General features: G+C 38.4%; 1 protein-coding gene across 3 annotated transcripts in view; it reads right to left on the minus strand.

Annotated features, from left to right (window-relative positions):
• GNAL (G protein subunit alpha L) overlaps positions 1 to 21253 on the minus strand; it is a 179306-nt gene that overhangs the window by 97169 nt on the left and 60884 nt on the right. The window contains exons 1-4 of one of the 3 annotated variants that reach the window (XM_063165875.1): positions 15647 to 16263; positions 15258 to 15330; positions 14358 to 14412; positions 14061 to 14180 (exon numbers count right to left, since the gene is read on the minus strand). In XM_063165875.1, the coding sequence (XP_063021945.1) occupies positions 14061 to 14180; positions 14358 to 14412; positions 15258 to 15330; positions 15647 to 15785 (387 nt within the window). In that variant the 5' untranslated portion in view covers positions 15786 to 16263. Of the gene's footprint in view, positions 1 to 14060; positions 14181 to 14357; positions 14413 to 15257; positions 15331 to 15452; positions 15499 to 15646; positions 16264 to 21253 lie in introns of those variants that run through there. The other 2 variants (XM_063165884.1, XM_063165867.1) reach the window with 2 other exon arrangements.

Genomic DNA, 21253 nt, shown 5'->3' on the forward strand with positions numbered 1-21253 from the left:
TGTCAGCATTTCTTCCTTCAAATTCATTTCATTAGGAAAGTAGGAACTACTCCTAGTGAGAATATGAAATGGAAGTAGTCTTTTTTTTCCTATAGATTTTGCTATCAAAGCAGGAGAACTAATATACATTGTAATCTGTGTCTGTAGTTCTTTAAACCTCTCGTTAGCAAAGTCAACAGCTGACTCTACTCTGAAACCTCTATTTTGAAGGCGAATGCAAAACACACTCTCCAAAAAGCCTGCAGACTTCCAAGGAGGGCATGTGGCACAGGACTCATGAGTTTACTTCCTCGTGGTGATGGCTGGGAGCTATCAATAACATTTCAAAGCTACTCACCTGCCACCTGGAGAGCCTTCTCACTGATGCCACAGACTTGAAAAAGACTTGTTTTATCCTCCAAATTCTGTTTTCATTTCCATATGCTCCAGGGGCTACAGCTAACAGCCTCTGAACTGGATTTTTCACCCCATTGTTAGCCACCATATGTTCTAGATCTTGAACAGATTAGAATCTTGCACAGAAGTAGGAAAAGTCTTATACATAAATGCACATATGCATGCCAGTGCACACACATGTAAAACAAATACCTCTGCCTGCTGGTTTGAATTGAAAATAGCTGAAGGCAAGCTCTTTACTCCTCTGAGCCTTTAGAGATAATACTCCTGACTGCATTATCTCTCTCAGCCATTTTTTTCTGCTTTTAGGGAGGAAAATGTTAGGCCCTGTCGAACTAGGAAATGTGCATAATTCACTTCTCCATGAGAAGTGCATCTTGCCAGGAATTAGTTTAAAGCAATCAACATGTGGAAACACAAGAGAACTTTGTGTATGCTATGTTATAGTCTGCTGTCTGACATAGCACCCTGGAAGAACATGCATTCTTTATGAGAAATTATCACTGCCTGTTTATACACCATGGCCATAACAAAATCTGTTAGATAACTAATGAAATCCTAGATTCCTTCAAGACATGATTACAGAGGATTTGGTTTTGGAGAAGAAGTCCCAGAGGCTTTCAACCAACATGCCCATAAAAGCTCTGTGAACAGAAAGTGGCAAATGTGTAAGACCAACTGACATGACCTTGTATCTTCCAAAGTTTCCCAGATTTTCAGAAATTTTTAACTTCTTGAGCATGAGCTGATTCATCTAACTGAAAATGCAGATGTAAGTGCCTGAAACTGGGCAGTTGTATCTCAGTGTATTTATGAGATTGTAACTGTTAAATTCACTGTTGCAGAATATCCCAAACATGTGGACTGCCATACACCACGGAAGAGAGGAATTTTCTCCTCTCCTCAACTTCATTTCCTCCCTCAGAACAGAAAGGCACAAGAATATGTAATTACAGCTTTTTAAATACTAAAAATTGTATTTGGCTCCCTTTTCTCTTCAACTTGGAGTGATCTCTTTCTACGAGTAAACATATCTAGTTTACTTTGTCTCCTCTTACTCTTGATGCTCTCCTCTGGACTCCATTTGTGTACTTTTTAAATTCAGTTCCCAAAATTAGACACAATACCCCAGCTGAGGACTCACCATTGCCAAAGAGAATGGCATAATTACTTCATGCCTTGTTAATGTATCCCAGAATGAGTTAACTTATTGTTTGTGGTCCTTTACTATAACAGAATTTTTCCTGCACTACAAGCAGTTTCTTTGCATCCTGTGTCCTCTTCCATTCCCTTCCCTAGAGACTTTCTGTTTACTCCTGAGAGGCTACCAGAAGGGGATGACTGGTTGACCTGCTGGAGACAAACATGTTTGACAGACTTTAATGCACAGATCCTACAGCAACTTGTTCTTAATTGCTTGTACTGCTAAAAAAGCCTGAAAAGTGAAACAGAATTGAACTATTTTCTTTGAAATGTGCTAGTCACAACTGATAGAGAAAATATGATGAAGAGAGGTACAGATTTAAAAATTAAATAAGTCAATAAAAAGAAGTATCTTAGCAGTAAAAAGAGCCCTTCGCTGGTAGCCACTCCTCACTATTTTTGCTACTTTAATCACAATCTACAACACTTTTTCCCACAAACCACAAGTGCTGAATCATGTAAGACCTAAACTGACATAAAAATAACAAAATTCTGCTACTTGCAGTATTTCCCCAAGGGATATCAAAAAGTTCAGACCATTTTCTCTTAGTGACACACAGCATTAGAAACTGTGAAAAAAAATGATATTTTGTATTTTTAAACATTTTATTTCTCTAATGAGAAGGGGTGCAAAACAATGGTGTTCTTTTCTGCTAAATCAGGCAAACCATAATGAACGATTAAGGAACTATGAGCAGATTTGAAAGCACAAATGTCCTTTGTGGTACTGTAAACATTGCCTCTCCAAAATGAGGCTGAAGAACAATTTATTTTCCATTTTAAGAACAAAAATAAAGTGTGGTCTCCATCTGTATGGAAGAAAATATTAGTCATGGTACACAATTTTAAAAATGCATCTTCATAAGTCACACATGGCAGTAAAGCAAATGAGAAGACATGTCATTACACATGGAAGAATAGAAAAAATTGAATGCAATGGATTTTTTGAACAGACTAGTCAACACGTATAACAGATCTTAAAATACCTGAGGTAAGGATAATTATCATTAACAGTACCCTTTGGGCTCTGCTAATGTGTTGGTACAGAGGACTTCACACACATTCCTCTTACCTACAATTGTGCTCAAGCTCTCATAGAATTGTAAAATAATTTACTATAACTCAGTGTCAAAAACTCCCCAAACCCTACCAACAGCAAAACACCAATAAAATCTCCCACCCCACAATAAAGAAAGACTAGATAATGAAAAAGAAAACAACACTTTGAACACTATTTGTAGTTTGGCTTTCTCATTGCCAACAGGGTCTAGTAAAACTAGAAGGGCAACAAGAATGAGCAAAGACACAGAACAAGCCCTGTGAGAGAAGTTAAGGAGACTCTTTAAGTGGAAAGACAAATATTTGGAGGTACATGATATGTAATGAGGGGGGCAATGTAGGAAAGATGAAATATTTCTAATAGAGAAACTAGGGAAGACTGGTGGGCAGCAGGCTTGAAGGGGAAAAAAACCAACAAACCAAACAAAAACCTCCAAGTCAATTCAATCAATCAAGTGGCACTTCCTCATACAACACATACTTAAACTGCAGAACTCATTGCCATAACTGAAAGCTCACACAGGTTGGGGGGCAAAAAAAAATCCTGGAGGAAAAAGCTATTAAATTATTAAATCCAGAAAAATTATTAAATCCAGAAATACCACTCCCAGCCAAAAAAACCTCAGCCATTAATCTGTAGAGACTAGGACAACCAATGTGGGAAACATTACTATGTGCGGGTCCTTTTCCTGTTTCACTATCAGTCATGATCACAGATGAGATCTGGTGCTAAATGAACCCGTGATCTGAGCTGGTACAGTATTCTTATGGTTTTATTGAGCTGTGCAAATCAATTTAAAGTAAATTATCTAGGACACTGTGCATAAAACCTTTCCTTCTGCACAAAAAGTTATGCTGCTGCAGCCTACTGTTCAGCAAGACTTTTAAAGATATTATTATTAAAAAACCCCACAATATGAAAATGAATCACGGTGATTGAAAAGACCTACTGTTCACAACTTAATAGCATCCAGAGAACTGTCACTTATCTGAAAAGGATTTTGCTTATTTCAAGTTCTGTGCCAATCTCTAACCTACACAACTTTACCCACCCCCAAGAAAATCCATAAAAGTGCTCAGCGACCTCCCAAATATAAAATTAACAGGGAAAAATGATCTGCTTGTTTTGTTTTTCAATTGAAAGTATTTGTGATTTTTATATTAATATCACTGCATAACCGGAAGCTCAGCTGCATGAATGCTGTGCTGGCAGCACTAGCTGTGCATTTAGGTCCATATATATCCAACTGTTTAAGCCTTTGCAACATTAGACCCTTGGGAATATAGCTGCTTAGGATGACTTCTGTATTTATGGAATATAATAGTTCTTGCCAGCCTTTCATTCATCAGTGAGAAGAATCAAAAGCTGCTCTACAGAACTGAAGGCCAAGGATGAAATTTAATACTTCATTTCTTTAAATCCAGTGAAAATCCTCTGCAGTTTGAATAGCTGGCTCTCAGAAATGTCAACAGCCATCTTACTCTATTGACATGATTTTTAGTCCCTAAAATTATTTTTTGGTTATGATTTCTCACTTACACATTCCCTGACTAATTATTCTTTTGGTCCATGAATACCCACACTGCTGTTGGTTAGCTTGTTAAGTTGCTGCTAAAATCTGGGGAGAAATTCATCAGATAAGAACAGTGATTAGAAATGTTAATTCTAGGGACAGGAAAAGAAAAGCTCTACTGTTCAGCTTAAAGTATGCTATCCTAAACAAGCAAGTCTTCTTTTCTCAAAAGGAAAAGGCACCACTGACATCCTGAGATGGAAAGAAATGCTAGTTAGAGGACACCTGTCTGCCAGAAAGAATATTCTCACGCACATTTTCAAAGCTACAAATCCTCCCATGAAGACTCACTCTGCTGTGATACCTGCTGGAAATCTAATAATTAATGACATGGTTTCAGTAGCACGTGGTGACAACTGACCTCCTCCTCTAGTGACCACATATTGCTACATAATTTACTCATTCAAATTTCTCCTCTGCTTTTTTTTCTTTTTTTGTATGTTTGGTTTTTTTTTGCCTGGAGTTGGTAACCCCTCATGGCACACAGCCTGCACCACAGGCACTCTGGAGCTGACTGACAACCAGGTCCTGCTGCTGTTTGTGGCAGCTGGAGGCTTGCAGGCAAGTGGCAGTTCATTGTCTGCACAGAAGGCAGCAAGGACACACCTTCCCCTATTTTAGTTAACTGTTCTTTGCCTTTTCTTGTTTTCTTACCTGACAGTTCTTAAATTTGGTATTATTTAGCTCCTATGAAAGAAAGTATGTGGGTGTATGTTAAGAAAAGAATGATCTGCACAGCTCTGTCACTTAACATCCTCTGGAAGTGAGGGTGGACGTGATCAAAAAGCATTCACCAAATTAACAGAGATAAGAGGGCTTGCATATCTTTAGCCTATTTCATCTTGCTAAACAATTTCAGTTCAAAACAGTGGGATAATTATTTGCATTAAAGTATATTTAAGTCCTACTGACAGCACCAAGAAAACTCAAATGTAATGAATTGGCAGAAGTGTCAAAAAATGTTTACTTTTAAAAGATTTAAAAGGCAAAGTTCATCTCTAACGTCGACACAGCAGAAAAAATTCCAATATTCTATCTTGCCTAAGGATAAATATCCTTTAAAAAAATCCAGCATAGGTTTTTAAAACAAATACTAGTAGATTAATTACAAGAGTACACTTTAAACCAGCCAAAATTAATCCACTGATTTAAAGCAAGAAACCCTAATCTGCATGCTTCATGTGATAGCTGGCATGCTTACAACCAGAGGTAGCTCCGTTCCAAGAAATTATTACCAGTTTCCAAAGTAAAAGGCAATATGAACTTGAAACTGTGTTGTACAAATTACATTCTCCTCCTGACTCCTTTTAAAGAGAAGGCCCTGAAACTTGAATTGAATCTCTTTAACTACAGCAAAACAAATTATGTGACAAGAGTGACAGAACAAAACCATAAACATTTTATGGAAACTTTTAGCAGTTAACTGCAAATGTGCTTTTTTCTCACCTTTTATCTGCTTTTTAGCAGTCCTATTTATATTTATTATAAAGAGCTTCTTAGATCCTCAGAGGAAAGAAATTGTTCATAATACCTTCTGGTTTTTAACCTATCTATTTAAGGGTATGCAAGGTATACATACAGTCTTCTGTTCACACTATTTAGCTTGTTCTCTGTTCCTCAGCTCAGGTTGCTACCTTCTGCAAACAAAATATCCTGTCTGTGTATGCAGTCTTTGTTGACATTAAAAGAGGTAATCTGCTGCTGACAATAAGTACAAGCCATGGATGAAGCTATGGAGGTGATGAAAAAAACAAGCAAAGGGCTAAGCTCAACATGGCTGCAGAAAGAGAAGCTGTGATCTCATCAGGTGCTGAAGAAAGGGGATTGCAGCTCTTTGCTGCTGTGCAGATGAACACTCACTTTGGAACACTAAATAATGACACTAATAATATTATTTGAGTAGGTGATAGTCTTTGTTCCATAGGTTTCCACTGGCTTCAGTGACAAGGTGCATACATGTAATGATTTATCCATGATCTGTATACTTTTGTCATGGTCATTGAAGCAAAAAACAAAGATTCTCCCTGACTAGTAAACATATTACTTTTGCAGAGCACTCAAAAACGGCAAAAACAGCAAATCAACCTGTGATCTTTGGCTTAAGAGATTATAAGAATTAATTGATAATAAAGACAATTCTGAAACACACTCTGCTATGTCTACCTTTTCTCTGGCTGTGATGGAAAATATGTTTTCATGTAATTTATAAATAGTGGCAATTCATAAAAAATTTCAATATCCTTCTTCTGACAACTGCCACTTTTGAAAGTCTGAAATGTCAATATACTTCAACTAAATGGACAATGTGTCTTTACTAAGAGTGTGGTTACTTTTCACACTTATTTTCATTTAATTCCATTTCAATTCAGTTTGGTTTACACATAAGCAGAAAAACAAGTGAATTTCTTGCTGTCATTTGATGTTCATGTCAAATCTTAATACATAAACTCCTTGGTAATTAAATCTTCTGAGATTTCAGTGCACCTCAACAGTAGTGGTAAAAATGACAAGAACTTCTTTTGTTTCTTGCCTTAAAAAAGACTGGGAATCAGGATCAGTTTGTGTCTCCCAGTCACCTCAGCATCGCGGGATCGCTTTCAGAGGATACCTGGGCAGCAGCCACAATTGTGAAGGAATTCAAAACAGCAAACCCCAAAAGCAACCACACTTTAAAATAAATCATTGTCCTTCAAGGTCTGTGGCCAGGACAATGGTAGTACAGGCTTTAACCTATTGATTTTGCCTTTCTTTAATTCAAAATTAGGGTGTACACTGAAAAATACTTGATGAACAAAAATATTCTAATTTCAGAAATGATTCTCTAATACATTTTTGGTTTTGTGAGGAGAATCAGTCACTCCTACTTAAAATAATAATTCAGGTTATTAGTCTTCCTGTTGCCATCAAATCTAACATCCAAATTTAGAAATAAAAATCTTTTTATCCTAATAAAATGCAATATAAGTATATGAACTTTTAATCTCAAATTGTAGCAAAAAAGGGCAGAATGCGGCATTTATTATTAATACTTTGCAGTAGTTGACTGGATGCTGGATTGACTGTAAAAAAACCCTCTAATTAATTTGTATTAATAGGTACAAAACTTGGAAGTAATACCAGAAAATGTCAACAGGTTTGGAGTCCACAGAAATAACTAAAGTTTTACTTAGCAGCAGCAGTAATAATAATAATAAATGATAATATCTTTCCAGTTTCACAATGAAAGTCTCTGTGTTGTGTGATGATAATAAATAAGTCAGGCTGGATAAAATGTGAATACCACCTCGCTGTCTGGGAAATCAGACTCACTGTATACGACAACAAACATTTAATTTGGTGTTACTATGATGATGTAATACTTAATGTAACATTGAACTTCATTCACAGGCACCACTGTTCATAAGACTTCATCAAATAATTGCCTTTTCAGAATGGAATTAATTATTTTACACTGTAAGCTACGAAAAAAATATATTCTAAAAATGCAAAGTACTTATGAAAATAGTGAACCTTTTCCAGGTATTTCAAAGTTGAATCTGTTCTTAAAAATATTGAGACAGGAAGGCTTAGAAACAAAAGTTAATATTTAACTTTTAAAAATATTTTTAGATTTTAAATTTTTTTTTTAAATTTTAAAATTTTTAAAACATTTCTTTGGTTTTTTTTCTGAATACAACTCCTATTTATTAACATTGGATCATTTGTGGTCATGTACAGGATTTCCTATTCGCTCAGCCCCAGTAGTTCTACTGCTAGTTGTTGGGGGCCTAAGTAGATCCCTGAGCTCCTTTCCTGGGATACAAATTTAATTCTTTACTTCTCATTGCTATGAACTGTTTGGGGTCAGTGAGTTTGGAACAAAGGATGGAAGATATATGTTACACTTTTATTACAGAACAATGTTCTACTATAGCAAAAACTTACTTTATTTTATGCTTGAACATTAGGTTTTTTTGTCTTAAGCAAGCACCATACCAAACACAAACTGTGTATTTTAAGCAAGAAGTCCCGAGCTTCACAGAAGAGCTGTACTTTATACACAAACCACTCCAATTTTAACTTCCAGTTGTTTTCAGTAAAGTCAGAGTATTTATTAAGAAGATAAAAGAATTAAAGAAAACCATGGTACAGGTTTGTAATTTTACAGTTCCAGTAAACATTATAAATTTGAGAAGTTTAGATGTTTTGAGATTTGTTGATTTGGGGTTTTTTTCTTTTTTTTTTTTCCCTCTCCCAAACTGTTCTATACTTGTTTGTAGTATGATCCCAGTTCCACTCTCATATTTTTGAAACCACACAGTTAAAATAATAACCGATTATTTCTGAAAGCACAACTGGATTGACTGATCCATCAAAAGCAAACTCACTGCTTACAGAGAACAAAAACAACATAACAAGTAACACTGAAGTATTTTTTAGACCTCATGTATGAAATGCTTGTAACTTTAACACTGACTAATCAGAACATTAAGGACTCATTTTGCTGATTTAATGAAAAACAGACAAGCCACATCTGCATGCAAACAGGTATTTCATAAGGAAGAAAAGCTATTGATGGGCTTTAGCAGAATCTGCTCTTCGCATGAAAATAGCTCAAATTCAGTATGTGCTGTTAATGCATAGTGTACAGCATGAAAAAACCTGCTGCCACAATAAAAACAGCTCATGGGTTACCTGATTGCTTCTTCTCCCATATATCCTCTGCTTTTCAGCATCAGTTCTGACAATTTTAACCTCTGTATGAAGACTAAGGAGCTGTCAACAGCTGTGACAGCATATGTGTTTGCAGCTGTCCTTCTCTGTCAGCCTTCTTCATTAGCTCTTCAGGAGTTATTAATTCAGGGCAGTAATAAGGTTGCCAGACCAACACAACTTTATTGTTGCCTGGCCTTTCAAAACCTTTCTGTGTTTGTTTAAATATGAAAATGTGTTTTTATGTAAATGTGAAAATCTACCAATGGCATCTTAGATCACAGAACACCACAAATGACTTAATTTTTAAGTCCAATTGATTTTAAAAAGTTAATACTGATATTAATATAGACTAATGTTAAGTACTGCAATCACAGGTAGTTATAAAAACCTATGTTCATTCTACCCAAAATGGTAAACAAAACCCTAAAGTAAAAATTTCAGAAAGAAAAATCAAGTGAAGCTATTTGAGTGGCAATATTCTCGCTTTTATTTTATTTTCAGGTAAAATATTTTCAGGTATATTTTCACACTCACAAAATTATGGGAAAAATTGTGAGTTAATTGAAAATCAGAAAATGTAAGGTGATGCTATTTTGTAACTCCTTTGGGCTACATCAAAGGGAAACTTAAACAATTTGTGGTCAAGTAAAGTGATAGCATTAACTGTACAACCCAAGCAAGTTTAACCATATACAAACCATACTTATCAAGTTTTGTTTAATCCAGGATAAAGACTTTCTACAGCCCAACTCTACACTTCACCTCAGCAAGATTCTCAGTTGCTTCAAACATTGAGATGCACACTGTGAAAAGCAACCACCTCTAGGAATCAACACAAGATGGAATTTGAACATGAGATATCAGAAAAATTTGGAATGCTTAACAAAAGTCTATGTAACTTCATATTCTGAGCAGAAGTATTCATCTTTCTTTATCATGTCTTTATATTATGAATGTGATGCCCTGATTTTTAAAAAGAAAACCTGAAGGAAAATTAAAGTCATCAGACAGAACTCAAACTGCAATATCTGAAAATGTAAAGCAAACTGCAGACCTGATTAATCTAAAGTACTTTCCCTGTCAATGCCCACATTAACATTTCATTCTTAACAGCTAAATTAAAGAGCTTGCCTGACTAATAAAATAGCTTTAAAAATTATATTTTAAACTCACACACTAAAATCAGCACAAGGGACTGCATTCACACAACTCACCGCTTATGAAGTTTCCAAAAAATACTTTGCTTTCCTAAAACGTTCTTTGCAAAAGAAGATGAATCTTTTGAAAACTCTCCCCTTTCCCTAAAACCTGTGAAGGGTTTACATGTTCTCTACTAATCAGATGACTCATGTTTGCTGGTAACTGGTTATTATGGCCAAACACTTGACAATGCAGCCCAGGGGTAGGTGACCATCACCCGCTATAAACCTACACAAAACTGATCAGATGAGCTTCATTCAAGACATATTTTATGCAAAGCAACTTCATTTGGCTACATTTTCATGGATGACAAGGGGTAAAGGAATTATACACTGATCAGCTTGGTAGTTCCTAGAAAATTCAAAAACTTAAACAGAGAAAACTGACCTTGAGTAAACACAACTTAGCTCATACACCACAGCTACCAGCATAATATGGCCTTAATATGTTCACCCCGATTTACAAAGGACAAAATAAATCCCCATCAATAAAGGATTAAAATTGCAGCAGGTCAATTCCTGTTAACTTTAGCAAATATCAATCAACACATTGCCAAGAATAATAAAAAAATCCTTTTTGATAGGGCATGCATGCTCCAGTTCCAGTGTTAAAGCACTTCCACTGATTCTACCTTTGAGCAAAGATAATGCCTAATCTGGTCAGACAAAAATTTATCTTGATTCCTGTCACAACTTCAAGGAAGAAAATACAGTGGACACTTGACTTATTTCTATTTATCAATTTTGTGAAAACTCTAGCTCTAGTTCTTATGATTTACAGAATTAGAAAACATCAGTCAGCCAGGAAATACTTTGTAAAAATTGTACAGTCTTTTATAAAAGTAATGAAAGACCATGTAAAAATTATAAAACAAATCTAAAAAGCTTTCAATTTTTAATATACCAACTAAAAGAGCCATCAAGTTTGCATATAACCGAACCTATATATAATGATTTTTCAAAGTAAGTAAAACTCTTGTGGAGGGCACTCCACAGACTCCCAAAGTAAATGTTAAAACACTCTAAAGAGAAAACCATTTGTTTTAAGATTTGTATCACTACTAAAGAAAACATTCTGCTTACATTTTATAGAGGTATGTAGTTTAAAAAACCAGACAAAGACCCAGAATATTTCAGTCTAAATATGAAGTTCCCACCTTTACTCAAGTTCTTGGAATTTCAGTCATAAATTGCAATTAAGTGTATGATTTCACCCACAGGAAATCAGTATTTTCATATCTACCTATTTTAAGGGTAATTTTCACAATTAAATGTGTATTAGTTAATTTGTATGCAATTTAAGAATGTCTGTCCAAGCACTTCCATTATGTCATAAATATGCTTAAATTAGCACCGCAGGAGTGTCGGTCAGATCGTGCCATCAGTGAAGTTTCTGTATTTCATCAGGAATCTCTCTTTAAAGACTCCTGATAAGGTGCAGTCATTTCCCCACATTTGGCACGCAATGTATCTGAAATCCATCTTCAACTAACACACATTGATTTTTATGACAAAGGTTACATGGCTAATGTCATCCAAAAAAATGACACATCCATAATTCAAATTGCAACACTAAGGGTCTTTAACAACTCATTACCATTCATACTGTCACAAACCCTAAAGCTGTCTCTTCCCTCTTTCAAAGGAGGGTAACCTTTGTCACTCTACAGAATGTGCCAAAATGCGCCCCAGAGCTGCCCACATCAGCATTTTTCCCTTGACAACTATTCTGAAGTAAGGATGATTAGCCCTAAAGTCCTGCATGTCTGCAGCTGAACTCTTGGTTTGGGCTCAGAAGGCCTTACTCCATACATCAGCTTTTAATTACAGAATCAGTACTGCTTAGCAGAGGATGCCTGACTGATTACTCTCCAAGTATTTATTTTTATATCTGTCCTTATCCAAAAATACTAAATGGGTCAAAATTTATTTCAGTTGGAAACCTAATTTTACTTTATCATTGGCTTAAACTGGAGTAAAATCAAGCCCTGAAGCACAATAGCATTTTTTTCAATCTGCCTTGCTCACAAATCCTCCTGGAGATAAATAACACTCAAACCAAGAAAAATTTAAAAGCCCCCAAAAATCTTGGCATACTTTACATTTGACAAATATTAAACCTATAAATTGAGCTGAGATGAAAACAGAAGTGAAAATACGAAAGTGACACAGAAATATATTTACTTCTAAATCAGCATTAGATTTTTCTTCTTCTTTTAAACTTGTAACAACCTTTTAAATATTTTTTTTAAATTAGGACTAATAATTGACACTATTTAAATAACACGATGGTATTTTCAGAAAATCTATTTAGTTAAAAACCACTTATTAATATTTTTATTTTAAACCAAAATGGACTATGAATTGAGATTTCAAATGAATTATTAATTGTTTCAAGGTCCACTGGGTCCTATTCTTTTCCCCTCCAAGAAGGTTAAATTTTCCTCTATATAAAATACCAAGCCATGAATCAAATTTGACTAGATATAGCCAGCTTCTGTGAAAAAGGAGAAAATTAGAAAGCAAAAATAAAATGAAAACATCTCTAGCCCTATGAAAAGTCCAATTTAGCCTTCTTTTATCCCAGAAACTCAAAAGAACATATGTACTATAGAGAACTGCAAAGTATATATATCACCATTTTTTAAACTCCTCTAAGGATCAAAATTCAAGAAAAAAAAATCCACATAAAATGAGCAACAAATGCCTCAGAACTGTAATACCTGCATAACACTAATACTTCATGTCAAGCTCACATTCCATTTCTAAAAAGAGTTTCTCATTTTCACTAACTTACATCCACCAATTGAGCAATTATGCAATATGTGGGTGTACCTTGCAGTCGTTTTTTTTCTAACATCTGCATTCTGTGTTAAATTCTAACTGTATAAGATGCCTGATAATTTTTCTTTATCTTGAACCTTCAAAGTGGTAGGTTTACCAGAGGCAAAACCACACATCAGAGAATATGAGTCATATAACAAAGAAAGGACTCTTCCCCTTCTCCCCCTTGCACCCTGAAGCCATAATAACCTAAAGACGCTCTACTGTAAATGGCTTCTTTGGCAGTATTGATAGCATGTACAACTCAATCATTTAGCCAACAAACAAAGATATTTTTAAGTCCTTACTGTATCCATAACAAATTGCTTTCAGTACCATTTTAAGGCAAATTAAAACTGTGCTACAGCAAAAATAAAATTCAGAATGTCTATGCACTTGCTTTCTTGTCATGCATAAAAAAATGAAACATTCTATGCATGTGCCTATAAATAATAACATAACAAGATAAAAATAATGTACGATGCCCATGCAAGTTAATCTGAAAAGCATATCTCATTTGTACACAAAAGATCAGCCTCCACACACAAGTCCCACATTGATTCCATATCAAATTAAAGCAACATTTACATACAAGCAAACCACTGCCCATGCCAACTACAATAGATGAGGAAGCAAAGCACCTCACTTGACCGCTGCTTACGCAGGTTTCCACCCTGAAGTGCAGTAAGTATGGGAAACAACACTGAGGCCACTCTAGCCTTTTATTTCCTCTTATATCCTTTTCTGCAGGTACACAGTAACTCTTCAGATTAACATCCTGCATCTAATTCCACGTAGGAAACCAGCTTTCAACAAAGTCTTATTTGATGTGTCAATATGTAAGATTGCATCAGAAAATTTGAAGAGGACTAAATGCAGAAACAGCATTTAGAAGAAACATTAGCAAATAAATCTGTAACAACAAAACCTCGCACCACTAAAACAGGTGCAACCACCACAGTCTTGTAGGAAAGTTAACAGAGATGATGCTGGCATAAGAACTTTCTACAACCATCTTCCAAAAAGTAAATAACTCCGATGTTTCAGTAAATCCAAGTGTAGCAACATATTCCCCCTCGAAGCAGAATAAATCAGTGGTTTCTATTCTTACCTGTGTATAGTCAAAGTCAGAAAGAGGAGCTATACTCTTGATGTAGTCCATTCGAAATTGGTTTTCTGGGTTGGCCAATGGAACTGGGGGTATTAAAGTGCTCATAGCTGAAACTATAGTCTAGAATTGGATAAAAGAAAAAAAAAAAACAAACGCATTAATCTGGATACAGGATCAATTGAAGATAATCCAATCTGATCAGCAAAATGGGATTTCTCTCATCAATCTTGGAAAGCATAATCCTTATAATTTCCAGTACAAACAAGCATGTAAGAACAGTATAAAGTGTGTTCTTACCACAATCGCATCTTTCACGTTTTTCCGAATGTCCAGTATTTTCTGTTTCTTTTCTCTGCATTAAAACAGAAATATGAACACTTTGATTTTTTTCTTCCAAAGCAGTTCAGTCACTTGCATTGAATTTTTTTTTTCACTGATTGCTTGTTTATCTACTCTTCAAACATTAAAACATACTAATAGCAAAAAAAAAAAAGGCAAGACAAATACATTTTACCCTTATCCATTTTCTTGCATACTATAAAGAGCAATGCACATTCATCCCTAATATATTTTTTAAATCAGTCAATCACAGCTACATCTGCAAAGCTTCCCCTGATGGAACTGGAAGTCATTCTTTCATTTCTACAGCATGATGTAAACATGCTCTAAATTAACAACATGTAGGTGAAGGCCAACAAATATCTAAAATGAATGCTATGGATTAATAATGATTTCTGGAAAAGTGTTCTTTAGAGAGAAAATTGTGTAGCCTCACAAAACAGGAGGATTTCTAACAAATAGGCAAAATTAGTTTCAGTTTTATGCTAACCCCAGCACCGGAAAAACAGCACACAGTGTCATCTGATTATGATTTGACATGTATTTTTATATTACAGGCAGATGCAATATTTGGTTATTTGCTTCTATGTAAAAAGTAGTCGCCATGTTGTTGCTACACAGGGGCCTGTCAAGCGCTGCAGTAGCAACAGTGTAAAATACAGTAAAGGGGCCAGAAGGAGAAAATGCAAACATACAATAGCAGCAATTTCCTTATTCTCACTCCCCTCCCTCCCGCACAACACAGTGTCAAGCCACCAAAACACAGGGGATGAGAGGAGAAATTTCCTAGCGTACTGTGTGTTAACCCGTTTCCAACATTTAAGGAAAAATAAGTCACAAAGTGTCAATAATTCTTACTCTGAATTAAATCCATTGACATGTAGGATTCGCATTTGTTTCACAATAGTGCTTTTTCCTGACTCACCAGCCCCTAAAAGAGAAAGAAGGAAAGGGAGAACATTGTGATACACGGTTCAGGCTGGGTGGTCAGAGTTTTTTTGGTTTGCCTTTTTTTTTTTAAGGTTTTTTTTTGGACGCGACAGCATCTCCCACCTCGGCAGCATTTCTGTATGTGTGCATCCATGTGGCTCAGGCGATCTGTGGACGCCTCGCTTATTGCTCAATAAAGCAGCCCACATTTTCCATGGCCAAGGCGCACGCCGCATCTCCCCTCCCGGCGGGCTGGGGCTGCTGCCCCCTGCTCGCCCCGCTCGCCCCGGCCCCCACCTCTGCCGCTTCCTCCTTACCCAGCAGCAGCAAGCGGTGTGTCGCTTTATAAGCCAGCCTCTCTTTCTGCAACTGCTTCTCTATTTTTTTGTTGGCTTCTCGCTGCGCTTTCTCATCGATACGCTGATCCTCCGTTTTGCTGTTGCCCAAACACCCCATAGCCGCTGCTCAGGGTGGATGTCAAATGGCTGCCTTCTCAGATTTAGTATTTACAAGGGGGAGGGAGCGGGGGGGAGGCAGAAGACAAGTCTTTATATCCGTGTGTGTCCCTGCGACGGTTTCTCTCCGCTTCTTCCCACCCGGCTCGCTCACATAAAATGGTCTCTGGCCGCTTTCCGATCGCAGCGGAGTTGGCTGCTTCGCTCCCCACCAGAGATGCGGAGAGCAGGCGGCAGAGGTAACCCTGCCCCGGCGGGGAGGGGGTGGGGGGAGAAAGCTGTGCAAAAATGCCTAACATGCAACGAGAGGGAGAAAAGGGCTCCTCCTGGAAACCAGCCGGGTGCCGCTCTCCGCTCTCCCTCCCCACCGCGCACACAATCCCTATATTTCTCTGTAAAGGTCTATTTTTGTCTTCCTAACTCAGCACTGCCTCTTTCTGCGAGACCAGGAAACAGCCCCGCTACCAGCCCAACGCGCAGGGAAGCCGAAGGAGAAAGGTAAAAGCCGGACGGATCTACCTGGATCCTGCGGGGCCGGGGCCGGGCGGCGCCGCGGGGTCCGCGCCCCCCGCCCGCCCCGCCCGGCGGCCCCGGCCGCGCTGCTGCTGCCAAAACCCGGAGCTGGCACCGCCGCCGCGGGACCCGCGGCCTCCGGACCCCCGCCCGCGGCCTGCCGCAGGGGCAGCGAGCTGCGGGACGCCGCGCTCGGGCACCGGGGGGGCTTTCCCGACCTTTCCCGACCTTTCCCCGCGCTCCTCGGCGGTACTGGAAGAGCCTGGCCGCTACCGGAGCGAGGGTTGGCACTGCCGGGTGCCCAGGCTGGCGCAGGTGATGGCTGCCATCGTGACCGCCCTGCGGGAGCAGCGCCGGGAGGCAGCTCCGGGCACCGGCGTGTGGGAGCGGCCGGGGTCTGCCCGCCTGAACCCCGACACACAGAGCACGCGTGTGCACAAACACCCTGCCTCGACTGCTTAACCAACAAAATGTCCCTTGCCACACAAGTAGTCACGGCAGCACATGGGCCGTCTTTTCCCTTTGAATATTCCACACTGCATCAGCTAAACCAGAAAATAAAGCTATCCAAACAGCTCATGGTAATGTGCAATACGAACATGATAATATGCACGTCTAATATCACTACAACAACAAATGTCGACAAGAAACCGTATCTCTGTTCCTTCATTTGCCTCCATTTTAGATCATAAAATGAAACTTCAAGCTAGACAACCCTATAGGCATTCCTTTTTGCTTCAAATCTCTTGCCTTGCAAATTGGCACCTCAGTGCAAAAGCAGCAGTACAGCACCTGGCTCGTCCTAAACTCCCCCTGCATAGAAACCACCTGCACTGCTCAGACGTGATGCTTGATACAAGAACACAAGAACACCAGAAAAAGAATGGATGTTACTCTGCAGTCCCCAAATACTTTCAAAGATGGCTTACTGAAAAATTAATATTTTGATAGATACATACGTGTGCAAAATCCTGGTCACAACTAAAATCAAAGAGAGATTGCCATCAACTTCAATCGAACAAAACAGTATTCTAATCTAAAATGTATTGAAAAGTATGTAGCAAAAAGAAACTAGATTTTACAAGCAGAAGGATTTAGTTTGTTTTGGTTTTTTTCAATGGCTCCCTCACTCAGCTGGGAAATGCTGAATCAAGGAAGAGAAACTGTTACTGTCTAATTTGAGCACACATCAGAGGAAGGTGAAAAGGGCAGAACCCAGAAAGAAAATGAACAGGTACTGCTCCACCTGTGGTTGGGTATGCAGAGTTTTCAGAAGACTATGGAATTCAAGTGCCAGATATGTGGTTTTATGGTACTGCTTGATCTTGACCCTGGAGGCTGTTTTCATCTGCCCTCTTACATAGGTGGAGGGAGCTGGGCTAACACACTACAGGATTGACAGGATCTGCCAAGTCAAAATATGCATTTTTAAGTGTTTCTGAGCTGCATTTTTTTTTAGGACAGACTGCTTTTTCCTATTGACATTTTTCTGTCTGGAGAGACAAAAAGCTCCTCAGATACAGATAGGTTTGGAAGCACAGTTCAGGGTGACTGCTGGTTTTGGAGGCTGTCAGACACAGGATATATGATGAATAGCTTTTCTGAAGAGCAGTCATGTTTGCTCCCTGCCACAGCACTATGAGAGCCTAAACTGAATGGCTTGGTTAGAAATCACTAACTGGGTCTGAATTTTCATAGTCCTTCAGTGTCAGAAGCCGTAATTTATGATGCCCAAGATGTGTGCAGCCATATTCATTACCTGTGTAAATACCTCAGTTTGAGACCTAAGTCCCAAGCCTGGCTCGTGTCAGTCAGTCTGCAGGAATCTACCTTGCTTCTTCCCCTCCTCTCCCCAGCAATTTTCCTCTTTCATGTACTAACACTGGGATTTTTGGTGCAGACTTGTTCCCAGCTTTGAAACGGCTCAGTGCCAATAAACAGAATTTTACAGGATCCTGGTATATCCTGCTTTTACCTTTCTCCAAAAGAGGGAAAGTGTTTCTCATTTCCTCTCTCCCCCTCGAAAAACCTCATGACCCCTTTGGGTCTCTTCCTCCTGAGAAAAGATCACACAGTTCAAGAATGATATGCACAAGCAACCTGTGCCCAGAAAGAACTTCTAGCTGTAATTATATTCCCAACCCTCCCTTTGCTTTTCCCAAACACAGCACTTATCCCAACATAACTGAACTACAAAATCCTAGAAACAATAAACAACAGAGAAATTTTCACCCCCTTTGGACATAGCTCTCTTTTTTTTTTTTCCAGAGAGAAACCATAGCTATCATATATGAATATGTCTCTTCTGCATACAGATAAATCTAAAACTCTATAAAAGGTTGCAGCGGTGCTGCATCACCAAACCAACTTCCAGTACAAACTGTACACAGGAATAAAAACAAAATCTCAGACAAAGAAAAGAAGACTTTTCCTGGTTTTCCCCTCTCTTCTGAGGCAACCAATGTGGGACCCTCCTTGAGTTCCTGAAGGATGAACTATTTCACATTGCTTCTGTACAGCAACCCTGCAGACCATTTGCAGCCCATCTTCCCTTTACACAGCCTCCTTTGAGGGTTTGGATCCATTTTTTAAAAAAGAACAAATGGAAAGATGGAGGTAATGAAAAGCATAGGAGGGACCTAAGTCACTGGTAAAGAGATTCTTCCAGCTTGCCAGTCTTCCTGCCTCAACTTTCACAGGGATCTCTGAACTCTCTGCTGACACTACCCTCAAGTATGGGCACTCTCCTAGGTGAGTAACACTGGTGCCCTGATCTCTGCTTCTCCTCACTGACCTCTCCTTTTATGTAGCCTACTGCTGGCAAATCAGGATATGCAACTCACTAGTGGTTGAGTTTTTACTCCACCTCAGCATCAATCTTGGGAGGAAAAAAAAGAGAAAAATGAATTGTAACTGCATAGGCATGCAAGAAAAATAATTCTTTCTCTCTAGTAATAAATTACTGGTAAGTTTCTCTCTCTGTAGATGTCAAATATTAACACAAAAGTACACACTCTGTGGAAGGCTACATTTGGAGTTTTATAAGATATGTGAACCAGGAACCAAAAACGTATGGCTCTGTGTTAAAAATACTGACTAAGGGTTAGGAAAAAACCAGCATGTACTTTGCAGAGAAGTGAACATCACACTCAAAACCAAATCTAACCTTCATCCTTTTGTTTAAACCCATGAGCTCAAAAAAGTAATTACAATTTTTTGAGAGGGGCTCATCTGTTTTAAGAAGCAGGATGGGAGACATGCCAGAAAAGATGAGGTATGCATTTGCACAGTGACTGTGGACCTGATCCCAAATTGCCTTCATGTCCATTGATTAAGGATAAATTCACTGGTGCAGAAGAGGGTCAGGCAACGCTGACAGGCCTGGCAAAGCTCTGAGTAGGTCCTTGGCTCCTTGACACAGTTGTTTCCCAAGCCATACTCCTTTACTTGGAAGCTGCCACTGTGTAACTCACCTGACAAACCAACTTCTCCTGTGCCCACTCCTCTCCCATCTTTGTGCAGCACAGGGAGCAAAAGGGAGAAAGCAGCAAAAGGCAGAAAGCAGGTGACATGATAGAGTAGAAGGCTGTGGGCTTATGATAATAGTCTGAAGAAAAAGAAAAGTTTTTCACAGAAAAACTGCAGGCAGCAGTCCACCGAAATGACAATGATAGCCTTTAGCCCTGAGAAAGCATTTGTGAAGGAGAGGATTAGATCTAGCAGGAGTCAGATGCTCCTTGGGAAGCTTGTGTAGAAAAGCATCAGGTGAAAAGCAGATTTGCAGTATGATTACACTAAAGAAAGAAGACAATCCTCTTTGATTCAAGCTAGTTATTCCTCATCCAAGCTAGTTATTCCTCATCCATGTCCCAAAGAAAGCAGAGGGAACAGGGAACTTCTGCTATGGCCATCCCATCAGCTCAGGGCTTCCCTTTAGACCCTTACTGGTAAAATAATTTCAGTGTTTACTCTTGTCTTTTCTGACTAGAAATTCCTTATCTGTGAAGAGAGACTCACACGGCATCATTGCACACAGGTCCATCTGTTGGTACCAGAGGCAGAAACAGATGATTGAAACTAACACAAATCCAGCAACGTCCTAATAGCATTTAAAAGACCAAGCAATCTCCTGTGGTTTAAATATTCTTACATATTACAATGAAATAACATTGTTAAACAAAATGACACAGATGCATTTGCAATAAGCAAAGGAATAAGTTTTTGATGAATTTGCAAGACAACAGTATTATAGGATATGTTACATTTTTGGCAAAAAAAGGAAGCACTTTTCTGTCAGTATCCCAGTTTATGAAGAATTTTACTTGGATGGACACTCCAAGGGCACTTCCCCAACTCTCCCTCCCACCCGCTTAACAAAGTAATGCATTCCCATTTTAAGGCAGTGGAAAATTAGTTCTAATCAATTGTTTAGGGGAATCATTAGAATTAAACAGATTAAAACCAGGCAAAACACGCTAATATTGCCCGAATTTAGAAGTGAATTAATCAATAAATAAAGAAGTCAGCTAGAATTACAGCTGAAGTTACCACTTTCAGAAAAGGAGTAAAACCTATACAGGAGACATGTCCTGGATTCTCTGCAACATGCTGACTAACATCTTGCACAGCTGTAATAGTAAAGCCAGATCATCTGTCTGCAGTTTGTAAAAGCTTTTGTATGTCACATAAAATTTTGCATTTAATAATAAATGCTCAGGTCAACTATCGTGATCTCACTAGCTGGACAGGAAAACTAACTTGTGAGACACTGAACATCCATGTGATGTGCCTTAACCTCACCTTTAACTCCAAGGCACACCTCTGAGCAGGACTCTCACAGTCATAGCGTGCCTGCCTCCACTCCTGGTCTTTAGACAACATTCTGCTGAGCTAGATTTTCTCTACATTTACCCCAAACACATCTGACCTGTGATCTCCTTGTATTATCCCTCTATC

This window comes from Melospiza melodia, chromosome 1 (genome assembly GCF_035770615.1).
Source record: "Melospiza melodia melodia isolate bMelMel2 chromosome 1, bMelMel2.pri, whole genome shotgun sequence".
In the NCBI taxonomy this organism is placed as follows: Eukaryota; Metazoa; Chordata; class Aves; order Passeriformes; family Passerellidae; genus Melospiza; species Melospiza melodia.